The following is a 17,896-nucleotide window of genomic DNA, read 5'->3' as shown; positions in this document are numbered from 1 at the left end:
ACCTGTTTTCTGAGAACATAGACCATTAAAACAGATTTATAATGGATCTGCACTATAGACAGTTTCCCCAGGGTAAAAGTTAGACTCTTAGCTTATGTGCTGGTAATTTAGTTACTTTAGTTTGCACTCATGTTATTGAGCAGTGGCATGCCTAATTGCTTTCTTGGGTCAAATTGTGCTGTTGGGAGTATATATCTGTATATCTAACAGCCCAGCTTGAATCGGACTGTAAGATTTCACTTCTTGGATGTGTTCTAGGCATAAAGGTCACCGGTGTTTTATCCAAGAAGTCTTATTTTGTGGTAATAGAAGTTTAAGCTGCTAATTGGACACCTCTAGGATCACTGAGGCTTGGCTGACGAATCGGTAGGCTACTTTAAATGGCAGATCCCCCTCACTAACTAGAGAGCTAATTAGCAGAATATGTCATGGACAATATTCTCAGAAGGCCACTGTTTTTTAGTTTCCATACACAGAATTTGAAGGGGTAGTTTGGGTTCATTGAAGTGGGGTTATATGAGGTACTTGTCCATTGTCAGTGTGTATTATACAGTAGATGACAGTTGGCATGTCCAGTTTGCATGAGCAGGCAGTACAGACACTGAAGCTCAGCCAAAGGACAAATTGTAGCAAGTGTACGCTACATTTAGAATATTTTCACCGCTTTACCTCGGACAGCCCTGTGTAAGTTGATGCAGGGGAAACTGGGGCCGTTCTCTACACTCTCATAAAAGCCACCAGACTCCATTGAAAAATACAGATATTTACCTTGCAGAATACAGGAATTACAGGTCTACTGCTGCCTTGATGGTATAAGCTGTTTGTCTTCAGAGAATCCAAACTAACCCTTAATTAACTAAAGTCACTCAATAACGCAAACAAACTAGCCAAACGAATTAAGAGTAGACTAGTTACTCCTGTATTCTGAAAGGTAAAATTACTGATTTTTGTGAATGGAGTCTGGTGGCTTAACCAAGAGTGGAGAACCAAGAACTGCTCCAGTTCCCCCCACATTATCTTAGGGTTAGGACAGATATTGATTTATTAACATTTTTTAGGTGGCTAAAATATGTTTTGCAGGTGCCCCTGTCATAGTGGTATATTACATGCAGACCTACTGTAAGTGATACTAATTATTTAAAGTCTTACTGATGAGAGTAAGTTCAGTATCATATGAGAGACAGTGACTTCTGTTTATAGCTTTGTTAAATTTGTTTAAAATGTTTTGCGGTACCAGCAGTGCTAACTATTTATTCTTTCAGAGAGCAAAAGTTCAGCAGCCATGGATTATTTGTAAGAGCCCCAGGCAGAGCGTTGGAACAGGAAGTTGTAAAACAGCGACTCTCACTAATGTGACGATCTTTTGTGGAAAGAGAATTCCTTTGCCGCCCGTTCATAATTAACACTATAACTTCAGAGATTCACAGTTTTCCTTTGACTTGAGGCAGAGACCAAAATAAAAGAAGAAGCAATTGACATGCTCTGCTAAACAAATGGTGAGGACATTTTTTTTAAAGGGTGCACTTAATTAATTTGGTTAATATATTTGCAGAAGCACACGCAGACATGCACAATCACAAAAAAACACATACAGGTTGCAATAACCATTTTATGGCGCTTTGAAAATGGGTGCCATAAATCTCACAAAGCTCACTGATTGGCTACGTAGGAGGGAGCCTGTCTTGAAGTGATTTCATGAGAGGGAGGCTGAGCAGGAGGGAAAATGAGGGAAGGTTTGGGAGGAGGAGGAGGAGGAGAGGGAGGAGTAGTGGGAGGGGATTTAATTTCAAACTGCAGCAAATGTTGACCGTTACCTCTCTGGGCTCAGCGGCGAGGTCCTTTTTTTCCCCCTGAGTGAGCGGGAAAGAGACAAAAGAGTTCTTAAAAAAGAAAGGAAGTGCTGTGTTGATGAAGTCACCTCTTCCGAAAACAAAATGTGTGTTAGGGAGTGTGGGTTCTCTTCACAGTCTCAGGGTGTTGGAGTATGTCTGTGTCATGACCTGCAGGACCAGCACATGGCTCTGCAGATGTTACACACACACACACACACACACACACACACACACACACACACACACACACACACACACACATCCTCAGGCTGTAGTGCTAAACAGACCCTTTTTGTCCGACACATGCTTACCCTCTGCCCTCTTCCTAAATCAGATTTTCACAGTGTCTCACATGATCTCTGTGTCTCATCCCAGTTTGAAGTTTAAACAGTGAATGAATGATGAATGCTCATTCTGTCTGTCAGTCTCGCTTGTGATAATAATTTTGTCCAGAAGATGGCACCACTAGACTGGTGTCCTGCCTGGATCAACCTACTGGACATTAGCTTCACCAGTACATCATTAAATCCTTCATTTATTGCTTCATACTGTAATTGTTTTGTGTGAAACTGAAGGCAGTTTCACCTGCATGTATATAAATCCAACTGCTGTGTTAGGAAATGAGTAATGAAGGCAGTTACAACCACAGTCTGCAAGTGACTATGTCGTTACTAGTGGACAAAAGAGAAATTACTCTGGAAATAAAATGCCGTCATGGATTAGCTCATCCAATGAATCCTGAAACAAGTTGTTACTGATAGAGGCAGAGCTGTGGTCATTTGAGATTTATTCTATACAGTAATCAGGGATTTTTTTTCTGGTTTGGACAGCTGTCTTTTGTCCTTGGCAAGAACAAACATATCAGTGCCTGTTTGATTGTGTGTACTCTGATAATGCAGTCTGCATTTAATTAAAGCAGCAGGAGACTGATGCTCACAGACCTCAGCAGCCCGGGGGCTGCGTTCCAGCGGTGCTTTAGGGAATTTGAGGCTTGATTGTACAGTAGTGGGAGTGAACGTTATGGGAGGGAAAAACAAAAGGTGGTACATATTTTTATCTGCATCCCCTGATGTGGCTGCTGGTTTCCATTCCAGATGAAATGAACCTCAAACCATAAAGAAAAGCATCTGTATACTGTAAACAGATGCATGTAGTTGTGCAGATATGCAATCCTGCAGATTAACCCTCTGAAACCTTGGGCTATTATGTTCGTTAAAATATATGTTAAAAAATCTTTACCATGCCATGTTGGTAGCAGCTTTTTCAGCGCTACCTCACCTATATGTCCTGATAATTAATTTTTAACTTTGACTTACTTGATCAACATTTTTAACCCAAAAGAAACAAAGAAAAACATAAAATCTGATCTTGAAAATTATGTCTCACACACAGAAATGTACATGTTGCATATAAATATGAATATGAACACAGGTTGCAATTATGACATATAACAGGTACAATGAGGATAATCTCTAGTTCTATATTTTTATACTAAATATATTTGACATTATCTCCGGTTTTACTTGGCCGAATATCATCAAAAAAAATTGGTATGTAGTTTCAAGCCAGAACTTTAGAAGGAAGCTGATGGCAAGACTAAATGTTGCTTCATTTTTATGTCTTCACATCATGAAGAAGTAATATGCAGATGGTTTCATGGACTCCAGAGGGTTAACAATCTATAGCCACAAATATGACACTTGACTTGAGGCAGCACCTCTCTGACAGTTTCTGCTAATCTGATCATTACATCAAACTCATGTTATATTTAATGTGTGACTATTTTACCAAAGGGCTGCAAGTTATCATTATTTTCATTATCCATTAAGCTACATTAGTATGTCACAACTTGCCAATGACAAACAGTAAAAACCGGAAATCTTCAGCATAGAGTGGATTTCTGAGTACATAGTACTAAAACACACTAAAATGTCATGGCAAATATTACTGTACATCTCAGAATGCGCACACAGTGTCAGCCGCTGCCAGTTACAAGCTAGCAAACAACATACAGAGGATGACTACACTTACCTTTCTGATACACCTGCCAGTCACTGGCTTTGGTGCACAACAGACTCTGTAGATGAGTCTAGAGCAGGGGTCTCAAACTCAAATTACCTGGGGGCCGCTGGAGGCAGTATCAAAATGACCAAAAAAAAGACACAAAATTAGACAAAAAAGCCACAAAATGACAAAAAATACACAGAATTAGCAAAAAAGACACAAAATTATTAAAAAAAAGACCCAAAATGACCCAAAATGGCTAAAAGACACAAAATGACAGAAAAAAACTAAAATACTTAAAAAAAAGACACAAAATGACCAAAAAAAGACAGAATTACCAGAAAAGACACAGAATTACCAAAAAAGACACAAAATTATTTAGAAAAGACACAAAATTACTAAAAAAGACACAAAATTACTAAAAAAAGACACAACATTATTTAAAAAAACCTTCCACACACAACACGGTAAAGTGCCATTAATATAAAACTCACATTAAACTTTCATGTCAATGTGGGGGCCACAAAATATCGTCACGAGGGCCGCAATTGGCCCGCGGGCTGCGAGTTTGAGACCCCTGGTCTAGAGTATGAAGGACCGTATAGGCCATAATTCATATCTTCCCTCTCACATAACAATTTTACCTTTTACATACACAAAAATACCTATTTTTTGTGTATGTGAGAGGTAAAATGATGAAGACTGCTGAGCTCCTGAACTCATCACTTTCCCATTAGACTGTCACCTTTACCTTATAGACTCTACTTACTCCTGTATACAGCTGCTGCTGAAACAAGCAGTCAGTCAAATTATGATTTGACAGTTATTCGTTTAAGATTTCCCAAATTCATAACTTTTTCCTCTTTTATGTGATTTTAAGTTGAATGTGTTTGGGTTTTGAAATGTTTTTGGATGGAAAAACAAAACAAAGAAAACAATACGACATCAATGACTGATTGTTTTAGTCATTTTTTAAAGCAAAAATTACAAATATTCACTGGTTTCATCAAGTTTGAAGAGTTTTGAGTTCTTAATTATGATTTGCAATTATATTGAGCAGTTATTGGGCAGCCCATCAGCTCACCTGGTGGAGTGTAAGTCCAGGTCAGAGTCATTAGCAGCAGCCGGGCTGATTCTGACCTGCAGACCTTAACTGCCTGTTGTACTTTCTCTCTCTCTATTCCCTCTTTCCTGTCTATCTTAGGCTGTCTAATGAAGGCAAAAAGCCCCAAAAATATTCTTTAAAAAAGAATAAGATTAGATGCAGGCTCCCTCCAATAATGCTTATTAGAATAGTATTAAAATAAAAATCACAAAATGAAAGCAAAATGAGAACAAAATACATAAAATAGTGCAAATTAAAAATGGGGGTTATATATTAACATAAATACAGTTTAAAACGAAGTAATGTAAATTTCTATCAACAGTTTGTAGTCTGTGTTTTTGCATAGTTTTACGTTATAAATAAATAATACCAAACCTATTCAACTTACAATTTTAAAAAAAATAGACAAAAGATTTTTTAAATTTTATTTCTGTTTATTTTTTTTCCAAAATCAAAAATAAACATACAACTTTGTTCTGTTGTATGTTTATTATGTTATTATTTAATAATAAAAATAAAATAATAATAAAAGAAAAGAAAAAAACACCTGCCAGTTAATTGAAAGAGTGCATTTACAATTCATGAATTTTGCAAATCTTAAACAAATTATTATTATGACACAATAGATAAATAAATAGTCTGAATCTGCCCATTCCTACGTACACAGATTCAGGCAACCAGCCGCCACTCTCAGCTAATGGAAATTCAAGCAGAGCCTCGTCCATCGACTATTAACACGAACTCTGCCGAGGTGTACAAGGTGCATAAAAAGTCCAAGGCCCTTTTTCCATTCAGCATTCATTTCACAGCGAGAGCCACAGTTTGAATTATTCTCCAAGATCTGCAGTCTGTGTGTGTAAGGTCCATTTTCCCCCAGAATCAAATATTCTGCAGCGGGAGAAGCTGAGCATCTGCTCGACCGGTGATTTCACACAAATTAAGTGTCGTGCATTTAGTTTACTGTACGCCACAATGTAGTGCCATCTATCACGGGCCAAAGCATTCTAGAGATATTATTAGACAACTGTCAGGGATTGATAAAAGAATAATGGCTTTCTAATGGTTGTAGCAGCTCCATAAACCTGTTTGGTACCATCCAAACACACAGTCTATCAAGGAGATATCCTGCGGCTCGCTCAGCTGTCAGTAGAGGAGGTTTGAGTCCTAATGATCCTCCACTGCGTGTGTGTGTGTGTGTGTGTGAAGTAAGTGAGGTGGAATTGCTGGCTGCTGAGTGTAGGCACTTTGACAAGCAAAAAGAGAAGCGAGGAAAGGAGAGGGGTTAGAGCCTGGCAGGTGTACAGAGGACCCTTCGATTCGCTGATGACACCCCCACCCGGATCTGACAGGTATAGGTTGGGAGGCCGAGGTGTTCATGCAGTCCTCCTTCTCCTCCCTCCCCCTTCCTCCCCCAGTCTGCTCTGCCTGCCCAGAGCCCCGAGGGTTAAACATGAATAATGAATTCTGGCTCCTTATGGCAAGTGCCTATACGCTGCTCACATGCCATACTGAATTCTGTCACAGCGTGATGGCGGAGCAAACTATTCTCCATCCTGCGAGGCTGTTCATCACATGAAAATTCAAAAGGAAAGCTAATTTTCTCCAGGATATTTCTTTGTTGTTTCACAAGCTCAACTCTTCCTTTGATATGAAATGTGCTTCTCCCTCCAGACGAGGTGTGTTTAAGTGCTGTTTGATGCATTTGTAAACATCAGATTTCCTTTGTATGATTGCAATAAACAGTCATCACAGTCAGAGTTATTGGCTGCCTTTGACAGAAATTAAAAACCATCTCCTGTCTTTAAATAATTTTATGTTCTATCAGTTCTCCTGTTTTTACTGTAAATACAACCCTCTGTTCCTGTGCAGTACTGTAATTAATCCAACAGACGGATATGTAAACCCAAAGTGCAGTTGATTGTCTTTGCACTTTGTGGTCGTCATTTTTGTGCCTTTATGATTCTTAGTAGGAAAAGATATTGGCGGTATTTTTTATACTATTTGACAGCAGCACTAGTCTTCATGGTAGCACATTGTTAAATATCTGCCACGCTTAAATTGTGTCTCATTTTCTCAAAAAAGATCTACAGCAATTAAATTATGTAGTATAATGCCCCAAAACGTGGTTAAATAAGACATAGTGACATTATTTCACTTGAAAATAGAGGATATACCTGAAGTTTCTCATCTAGAACTGTAAGAAAGTAGGTAGGGCATGACTGATACTTGATTTTGGGGCTTTTGATACTGATAATTGGAGAGTAAGAAAATTCAGATACAGATTTATATCGACCAATATTTATATACAGCCTATACACACTAGCTGGGTTGAGTTTGAGTTTTACTTTCCTTTTCGTGAGAGTTCATAGCTGCGTCCAGTGACTGATGTTCCCCTAAATGTCATTTTTGTGCTGCTTTATAGTTATAACTATTAATGGGTGGCTGTTAGATTTGAGTTCTTACTCCCTGTGTTGAATGACATTTTATTTTTGTGTGTGTGTGTGTGTCTAGGGCATATCTCACTGACCGTTATTTTGATTTTCCAATAATATTCGAATGGTTTCCAGCGAATATAATGTGCAAATCCTGTTCTTCACATCCATCTGTTTGTGCTGCATGTAAACTTATTCCCTCCTATATCTGTGTCTGTATATATGTCTAACCATGTTGAATGATTTAGATTCTTTTTCTTAAAATAACTATTTCTGTGTCTCTTTATACCTCAATGTACATCCATGTATTACCCAATATACACTTTATATATTAACACGCAAGAGTATTACACCTCATTGTACATCCCACTTTCACACACAACCTCATTTGGCCATAATTGAGAAATCTACCTAATATCCCACTATACAAATACATACTTCGTACGGGCGGGTTTCTATATCGGTGCATATGTACCCTAACCCCAACCCGATACTGACATATCACAGATAGCCTAATATTGGCTGATAATATATATAAATTTCAACAAGTTCTCCGACCTAAACAACAGAATAAGTCATTTGTCAATACCACCCATAAAGACCCATATGAGCGTTTCATGGATTGCAGTACAGAGCTACAAATGGCACACGTCATTATACATACACGTACGGGTCGTGGTTGTAAAAAAATGCTGCAGTTTCGTTAAATTTAGGCTACAAAACCACTGACCTAGGTTTAGGGCCCAAAAACGTCCTGGTAAAGCGTTATAAAAGACAGTTTAAACAGTAAATAAATGCACGTAAATGCCAGAAGGGACATTGTTACGTAAAAAGCATGAGGCACAGAAGTTCCGTGATGTGATATTTAAATCACATCGTTTACTTTTGTTTTCACGTGGGACACGAACCCCGCTCGAATTCTGCCATTTAAACTCCGCATTGCCGTCATTAATTATTATTACTGCCACTAGAGGGCGGTGTTAGACAGTCTAAAACGTAAATAAGGGTCGTATTTTTCCGCCTTTACAAATGACCTATGGGGTGTTTTTCAGGGGAGAGCGGCCTGATAAATTTAAATGTTTAACATGATACTAATGTGTGGTGTCAGGAATGTTTATGCATGCAGGGTTGCTATTTTGTTAGATAATGAGTTTCTCATTGATACAAAGCTGCAGCAAAGCTTTTGTGTGGGGAAGTCAGTGGACGGCTAATGTCATTTGTCTGTGTGTCAAACAATTATGTTAATTTCTAAGTACAAAGCTGAATGATAGATGTACCCCTGGGATTTTGGTTGATCTCTGACATCATCGTCTTGCATTTAGAGCCCTTTCATGAAAAACCCAGCAATAGTTTAACTGTCAAATTAGCATGCGAGTGGTCGACTAACATAATAAAGAATAGATTATCCAGTTATGTGTGGCAGGATCGTCTTAGAAATGACGTAATCTCTAAGAGGAGCAGACATTTTGTCTGAAGAAGGCAAAAGACAGAAACTCAGTCGCCAGGAATTGTGATTAATATAATCTGGAAAATCAGCTTTTTAGGATTCAACACTAAAATAAATTTAAAGAAATATACAGAAATTATGTTCAGCATGCTTTTTCTGAATTTAGCATCACCACAAACAAACACAAGACCAAAAATAATTTTCATCAGCTGCGCATTTAATGTATAACAACAGTACAAAGTGAATCTTTTGCTTGCAAAATAGGAGTGTTTTTTATGTACAATATTTATACAATAATAAATAGTTTAAAAAACATTACAGTTTAAACGTCTGACGGTTTATTGCACAACACATATATAAATTATTATCATCAAACCACATATGAAACAGATGAGATCTGTCATATTTCAACACTTAACAGGAAATGTAATTATTATTATTTATATTATTTTATCTTGCTCTTCTAGGTTAGCATGAGTAAAGGTCCTGTGGGGAGTAAGTTAACCCCACTGATACTGAAATGGTAAAGAGAGCAGCGCTCCTGTTGGTGTGACTTTTATATGGAGCGATAAAAGAAAAAAAACATCTGAAACACAGAAAGAAGTTAATCTCTCAGCGTTGCAATGGGTGAAACAATCAAAACTTAAAACCCTGAATTAATGCGACGTCTCAGACTGAATTTTTCACCATGATAATCATTTTTAAGTTTAAGATATGGCACTATAAATACAGCAGCAAGGAGACAACAAGCAGTCCGGTAAAATGTACATATGAACGCAAAATGAAATGAATCTGATGCTGAAAGATGGAAAACAGTCGGGATGTAAAGCAAAGATAGCGCCGTGAAGCAACAAGCAGACGTTTAAGGAGTTAACTTTACAAGGACCAGCTGCTGATCCAATACATGTTTCATTAATCATCCACTCTGTGGACAAAATATCAGGAACACCTACTTTCTACTGAACAGTACGGACTATTTTGCAGCACCAAAAGCTCAGATGTCTCCAGAGTGGGAAATCTGTGCAGCTTGTTTCCTACATTTAATATCCAGGTTACGTTCAAAGTGGATTTATTGGGGAGAATCAATAAGGCATCAAAGCCTTCATCTAACTTAATCTGACCAGATTACTTCACAGGAGCAGCAGGTGTTCTTAATATCTCGTACACTCGGTGCATTTCAAGTATCACGCTAAATGTAAACAATGACTGATGAGGCGGGGGAGGGTGGGGGGGGGTGGCGCTGTTGGCCGGGGGTTTGGCTAATCTGATCCCCGATCAGACTTATAGCATCATTAATCATGCTTTCTGCTACAGTTCAATTTGGTCTCCACTTATCTTTGAATGGCTGAATTGGTGGCCTATAGATCATCACTGTACAAAATTCCCTATCTTAAATGGGATCTTTTCCGTACAATGACATGTATTATTAATAGCTTTAACAGGAGCATTTAACATGAATGAAACATGAGACATATTATATTTGGCACAAAAAGCCAGGGATTGCGTCTGGAAATATCTCCACATATTTTTCAAATTTGAATGCCTTTGAAGTGTATTATTAAAGAGGTGAACCATCAGCATGTCGGTGCCAAATTTTGTGTTTTCTGTTCAATCCCTGGCACAGTTTTCATTCAAAAAAAAATCTTCATTAAACAAAAAAAAAAAACTTTGGACGGGGAGCTTCAAGTAGGGGAATGGAAAGTAATGATGCCAGAGTCTTTAGTGTTCTTTTTTTAAGCCTTTAAAAGGCAATAGGAAAAGGCTTAGCAACACAAAGTTACACATCTCTGCTCCGAATGGCGATGTCACTCCAAGCCTGTGATATGTAGTGCGAATAAATGTTCTTCATCTTTGACATATAAAAAGTACTTTGAGTCTTTTCTCACCACATGTGCCGTCCCATTAAATTGGCTCCTGTCTTTGTTGAGCTCCTCTGGTGACTTTTCAAGTTGAGTCGTTCTTTATTAAGTGCTGTTCTCTCCAGAGCTCCAGCCATGCCACACACACATACACACACACACACACATACACACGTTTAGTATAAGCACCCGCACTACAAAGACAAACCATTACCCAGCGGAAAAGAACTGGCTGCAAATTCAGCAGCCGTGATGGCCCAAATCCTCTTTCTGTCTCCCTCCCTATAGGAGTGTTTTTAGAAGCTGGGTGTTTGCCTGTTGGAGTTTCTTCTGAAAAAACGATGACATTGGATTCAAAAGTCGTGCTTTGGGACGATCTGTGTGCTGCGGGGTTGTGTATGTACATATGTATGTGTGTATTTCTGCATGTGTATAAATTTCTTTGTGTTTGTTTTTACAATAGGTCCATTAAGTCTGCACTTTCTCTGCGTATATCAGTATCTGTGTGTGTCTGTGGTGCATATATAGTGTGTGTGTGTTGCCGATGGGTTTATAACTCATCTTTTGTAGTATGTTTCAGTGTGTGCATGTAGTGTGTGCATGCTGTATGTGTTTGTGCACGTATGTAGGTGTATGTGTGTCTCAGCTCTCTATAGACATGGCTGAGATGATCTGCTCCACTTTATATGCCAACTTCTGCTTCTGGGCCTGTTCATCCTGCTCCAGTGCTTCAATGATCTAAAACACACACACAAACACACACACACAGAAACACACACAAGGTCACAAACTGTGGTCAGCTATAGCAATCATACGAATAAGCACATATGCATTACTGACTCAAACAAAAACAGGTCTAACACATCAGCAGCTTTCTCCCATGTTTCTACTTTAATTTAGCATATTGTACAAGTTACTGCATTTTAGTAAAGTCAGGTTTCTTCATTGTTTTTGCAGAGATTTTGAAATTTTCTCTTTTTTTTCATTCTGATTTGATTAATTAGGATTTGGTGCATATGTATAAACATTAGCAACAACATCTGTTATGTAACACTGTTTTAACTAAAGCTTGTCAAGCTAAAAATCCCAAACATTTGCCAGTTCCAGCCTTTCCGTTACAAGGATTTTCTGCTTTTCTCAGTTTTATATCATGGTAAATAAAATATCTAAATATATTTGGTTATATCTTATCTTTTCGACTGTTGACTGGCATATACTGTACAGTGGACATAACCACCATGACGGCACCAATCGGTTTGTGGATGACCATTTAGAAGCCACGAGTTTGCCATGTTGGTTTTCTGGAACCAGTGCATGTGCAGGATGGATGTGGCAGCTGGGTAGAGCTCTATTATCCACCAAAATGATACTTTCATCAACTAAAAAATAGCTCTGAAAAGGTGGAATATAAAGAAGAAAAAACGGTGTTCCGAGGTAGTGACCTGTCAATCTTAACCCATAAGAACCCAGACCCAGCAATCCTTAATGGAACATTATGTATATACCACAATATACCACAGACCAAGTGGACCACATAGAACACATTTATGATGTTTTTTTTTTATTCTACCCCTCAGTGTCAAAGATCTGTAATGTGACATATATGTTACATTGGGCATTTATGGTATTTATGTTTGTATTTCTTATTTTAAAATGAATAAAGTAGACACATTTTCTGCTTACAGAAACACAAATTTGCCTTTTTCTTTGCATCTCCACCACATATGTCAAAATTGTGACATCAATAGTGCTGTTTAACAACAAATGATTTTTCAGATTTGTTTTTAAGTATCAAAATAATAATAAGCCAATAATAAATAAATATAAATAACACTGCCTCATTGGACGCCTTCTCAACAAGCTACTGTAGCTGTAGAACACTGAAAAACACACTTATGTACTTGAGAAAACATACATGGTGCTGAAGAACAAAACATGCTTAGGGATTTAAAAAGTTAATGTCAAGCATAAAGCTGTATATGGGAAATTCTAGAAGATTTAAAATGTCTGTTACACCTGTGTCACCATGGGTTCTTATGGGTTAAGGTGGCCATGATTGGAAGCGCTTCATAATCTATTTTAGATCATGCTCTAATGAAGAAGCTTTGTAACTAGCGATTGAGACTATAAACTCGTTAGGAAAATGTTCACAGAAATAATAAATCAAGTAAGAAGTAGCATCATTTTGTCATTGTCTTTCATGCAGTTGGACTTATTTTTGTAACCAGTGGAGTCGCCCCCTGCTGGCAATTAGAATGAATGCAGGTTTCATGCAGTTTCGCAGTGAATTTACATTTTAGACCTTGATTTGATGTTTGCTGCTTAAAGTACACGCTATTTGAATGTGCTGCCTTGGGCTTCAGGAAATGGTAATGGACATTTTATGGAGATTTTATAGACCAAGACGATGAATTTAAATCAATCTACATATTAATTGACAATGAAAATAATGAATAATTTCAGCCTAATTTACATGTCTTTAAAGAGTAATTTAACACGAGAAAATCTTGTTTGGGCTGACCTCCAGTGGTTAAACATGTCATTTTGCTGCAGTAATGTACAGATGCACATTAACTATGTACCACACTGTTGGGTCTAGTTATTTGTGCAATGGAGCATGTTTATGACCACACCAAATCTCAGAGGAGAAACTGGCCTTAAAATTTCAATCAGAGAGGACAGCAAATCACTGCTTTTCAGCCTGTTGTTAATTTACTATCTAAAAGTAATTAATTGATTTTATTGTTTGGCCACCCCGGGGCAGCACAATATCGACGTGATAGATAATCTTATACCTATCTTATCTTGGTTAGCAAACATTAACCTATCTACAGAGCCAACAGATGCAGAACACCATTGTCATTCATTAAGAGTTCTGTTTGTGTCCACATGATTCATCTAACTCAAGCACTCTCCTTTTAGCTCTGCCTTCACCAACTCCTGAGCCAATTATCTCTTTCTTTTTGTGGGTAAATGCTCCACTCTGGTCACCAGCTAGTAGCTAACTTTGTCTATTTGCGAGTTCATCAGAGCTTTTAATGGGAGCTGCAGAGGAAGGTTATAATAGTTTTCATTAGATTTATTTTTAATTTCGTTGTGATTTTTTGTTTTTTTGTCAAATTCAGTTAGTTTTAATGAGTTTTCAGAGTGAGCTTGCTACATTTAATTAGTTTTTATTTTTTGGAAAATGCTTAGTTTTAGTTTAGTTTTTATTAGTTTCAGTGTTAGTTTAATTTTTTTTTCTAATGGTGTATTTGTTGTGTGCAAGATTCAGCCTTTATTTCCTTTGCCATATCCATCTCAGCCCCAATAAGTTTACTAAGTCATAAAACCAAATAGATGAAATAGGTTTCATATCAACCAAAAGGTTTATCTAAGACAAAAGTTGACAAAGACGAAAACGAAGGACATTTTCACTATAATTTAGTTGGTTTCAGTTAGTTTTGTAACCACAAAATACAGTTTCAGTTATTCATGGTTTTTTTAAAAACTCGTTTTTATTTTTATTTCAGTTAACAAAAATGTTTTTTCAATTCTAGTTTTTCATTAGTTTGTTAACTATAATAACCTTGCTGCAGAGTCGGGTGATGTGTCTTTGTGGATTCCACAAAGTATGAGTGACACCTTTTACAATACACCTTTTATCCTTATTATTATAAAACTAGCTGCTTTAGTGTAAAAAATAATGCTAACCACACTAGCAGGACCTCTACAGCACATGTCTATGTCACAGTGTGTTGACTGAGCCTCACCTCTTGGCTGTACTTGCTGACGTAAGCGTAGATCTCATGGAGGGCACTGAGCATGTTGAACTCACTGGAGTGAAGGCGGGCCTGTTCAGCCAGATAGGCATTCATATCCTGATCACTGATGGCAGGCAGGCGGTTGATGTCAGCGTAGTACCTGAGAGGAGACACACACACACTCTGTCAGAGTCAAGGGCACAGTCATGCATACCAGAGCTTTTCTCCTCACCTGGGTTCAGACTGTTGTTGTGAAAAGCCAAAGAAAATCAAATGTTAAAGGCGTCAGTAAACCAGAGGTGTTTTGGCAGGAAAATAAGGAAACTTGTCACTCATAGGTTCAGTTGCTTCGTCACAGGGAGTTCAAACCAGCACACGTTTATTTTTTGTTTTTAACAAACGAATATATCACTTGATTACAAATTTATTTTGTTATTCCCAACCCTATTAGAGCTGCATGATTAATTGTGCCACATTTGTATGCCACATTTGTATTCATAATAAGCAATCCAATTTATACATGAGGATTCTGCCATAATTGCATAGCAAAGAGATCTGTTGCACCAAACCAAGCGCTCCTAATTTGTCCCAGAAAGTTGCATCAACAATCATCAAGGACGAGACTCAATTGCACCATATAAGAAATGTGTAAGAGATGCAGAAAAGCAACATGATAAGGTGAAAAATGACACAAACTAAATTAAGAAACCTCTCTGATGATGTTAATTAAATGAATCCATCTACACTGATAAAACTGGTCGTCAAAAAAATAATACATAAATAGCAACCAGTGTTCTGACCTCGCTCCTGAACTATATAGTAACACCTCAGATACTTATGATATGATGAAGCCTTCAAGGCAAATTCACACCGTACACTGTCATCACCTTGTCACCATGAGAGGCTGTCGTTGTGAAGATGCTCAGAGACACTTCTGAGTAAGAAAAACATGATTTGTTTTATCCAAGGTCATGCAGCTCTAAAACATATCTGCATCCAAAGGCTCCTAAAACAAAGCCTTAAAACAACACTTACATACATATATATGTATATATATATATATATATATATATATATATGTGTGTGTGTGTGTGTGTGTGTGTGTGTGTGTGTGTATATATGTATGTTTATATGTACATATGTATGTATCTGTATGTATATGTATATATATATGTATGTGTATGTGTATATATATATATATATATATGTATGTACATATGTATGTACATATGTATGTATTAATTCTACCTTTCATCTAAAACATTGGCCCTGATTCTTAACTGAACCTGTGAAGAAATAGAGAGCACATTAAGTGACGTATTTTTGTAGGCCAACCAGAAAGTAGCATCTCCATGGAGACCCCACCAATGGGATTTTTGCATTGGATTTTGGATAACTGCAGAAAATAAGCTCTGTTGCAAACACACGTTTCTGTTGCTGACACGTTTTGTTCAGCAGGATAATCTTCACAAATGAACAACACTTTTATTATGTTTGAAGCGTTAATGCAGCCGACAGAAGTAAAAAGCTAACGTTATGCTATCTTGAACTACACCATGGTCTAATCACTAGCGTTAGCTTCAGACAAGCTAATCAGCATATTTTACAAGCTAGTGAAACTGTAGCCTAATAAGTAGTTTATTAACATAACCTACAATATGCAAGAGTTTACAAGCGCACTGAAAAAACACGTCGAGAGGCTGTGAGGCGGACTAGTGAGAGAGTTCGAGTCCGTGTCCGACGTGATGAATGTCCCGACAACCACTGTAGTCTCATTTAGACATGTTAGCAACCATCTTTTTAAGGACAGCAAAAACTCCAAAATTCACAACTGGAGGTATTTACTAATTCATTTTATGTTGTACAACAAAACGACAACATCTCTTCAGCTTGTGTTAACCACAGACCTTATCTCAGGCATCTAACCAAAAACACATTTAAACTCCTCACTGAGTTTGAGAGGTCAGACCCCAACTTCCAAGTTTAAGAACTCATCCCTGTGGTGCCCTATGATGAAAACCAAAGACACCTTAATCAGGATTTCAATCACTCCATCCTTGTCTTTACACACACATAGAAGCACACATACTCACCTTTCTACCCAGCTTTTGTAGTGCGGTATGTCCTTGGCATAGAGTAGTTTGGTGGAGGGTGAGTCTTTGCCCAGGCGGTGTTCAGAAGTCGAGCAAGAGTCCATAAAGGTTTGGGCCACCACAGACAGACAGGCGTCCGTGATGCTGCTTTTATGGATGTCAAACACAAACTGGGGATTCTTGATCACATTTACCCAGAAGCGCAGGGGCAAGCTGCAGGTAATTAAAGAGGAGAAAGAGAGGGAAACAGAAAGATTTCACACATTTTCAGCAAAATAAATTGATTACTTCTTGTGGACAAGATGATTCTATTTGATTGTCTGCTGAGCAATCCTGTATTGACTTTTCAAATTAACGTTTTGTTGTTATCAAAACAAGTTTAAGTTGAAGATTGTTTAAAATCTAAATGACATTATAGTTACATTACAGGAGAATATTACTACATAAGTTCTTCAAATTACTGTACAAAACACAAGACAAAGACATCAATATGTCATTTTCTGGCGCAGGGGGACTTTTTTAATCAAAATGATAACAAAAATCAACAGTGTCTAGTGCAGTTTTTTTTGCAAAGAATTAGCATTGCTCTCATGCTCCAACCATTTTCTAAGCTTGTTTCTCTGATTTAAGATTTAAGATCCAGATATCCGATGGCTACAATCATTCACGTTTCAAATGTAGAATCCAAAAAGGACCAAGATCTAACAATGTATCCTTGATTAAAATTACAGATTTCTCACAATTTGGAAATTGTTGGAAACATTTGGGATAATGTAAACAATCAACACAACAAAATATATAACATAAGGATAGTTGTTTTCAGATATGTTCATGTGGAAGAGTGTTTGAATAAAAATTCTACAGGAAGAAGAGTGAAAATAAAAGGGAGATGTCTCTACGGTCCTAGTAAAGGTAACAGGTGAAGCTCCCTCTCTCTCACCAGTTGCTCTTCCAGGTGTGACGGACGTCCATGTCATGGATGCCGTGCCTGTCGGCCTGCTCGTCCAGGAAGTCAAACATGTATTTGATTGCTAGAGGCAGGGCGGTGCCCCGACACACAGTGCTGAACAGGGTCTCGAACAGGTCGTCTACAAACTTCTGCAGCGTACCCTGTGGAGAACAGTGCAAACAATTGAGACTTGTAGTGCTCCTGCTAACATTGCCCACTCTAAAGTTTCTGTCTGCATGAAAAGTGTAACTAAAGCAATGTAACTGTTGCCAATTTATTTGCAACAGATAAAGGAATTAATTTAAGTTTGATTTGTTTCTTTAAATTTTATTTTATTTGGTATACATTATAATGCTTTCATTTTGAAGGTGAAATTAGTCACCCAAGTCTTGTTTGGCTGCTATCGGGTGCGTGTGGAGTATAGCAGAATTC

At 37.7% G+C, this 17,896-nt stretch overlaps 1 protein-coding gene across 1 annotated transcript in view; it reads right to left on the bottom strand.

Moving 5' to 3' along the window:
• Positions 1–9,075: 9,075 nt before the first annotated feature.
• LOC131968296 (plexin-A2-like) overlaps positions 9,076–17,896 on the bottom strand; it is a 104,929-nt gene continuing 96,108 nt past the window's right edge. The window contains exons 29-32 of the mRNA XM_059329109.1: positions 17,456–17,625; positions 16,516–16,728; positions 14,432–14,582; positions 9,076–11,417 (exon numbers count right to left, since the gene is read on the bottom strand). Coding sequence (XP_059185092.1) covers positions 11,322–11,417; positions 14,432–14,582; positions 16,516–16,728; positions 17,456–17,625 — 630 coding nt within the window. The 3' untranslated portion in view covers positions 9,076–11,321. The remainder of the gene's footprint in view (positions 11,418–14,431; positions 14,583–16,515; positions 16,729–17,455; positions 17,626–17,896) is intronic.

This window comes from Centropristis striata, chromosome 3, assembly GCF_030273125.1.
Source record: "Centropristis striata isolate RG_2023a ecotype Rhode Island chromosome 3, C.striata_1.0, whole genome shotgun sequence".
In the NCBI taxonomy this organism is placed as follows: domain Eukaryota; kingdom Metazoa; phylum Chordata; class Actinopteri; order Perciformes; family Serranidae; genus Centropristis; species Centropristis striata.
This window is presented reverse-complemented; position numbering and strand designations above follow the sequence as displayed.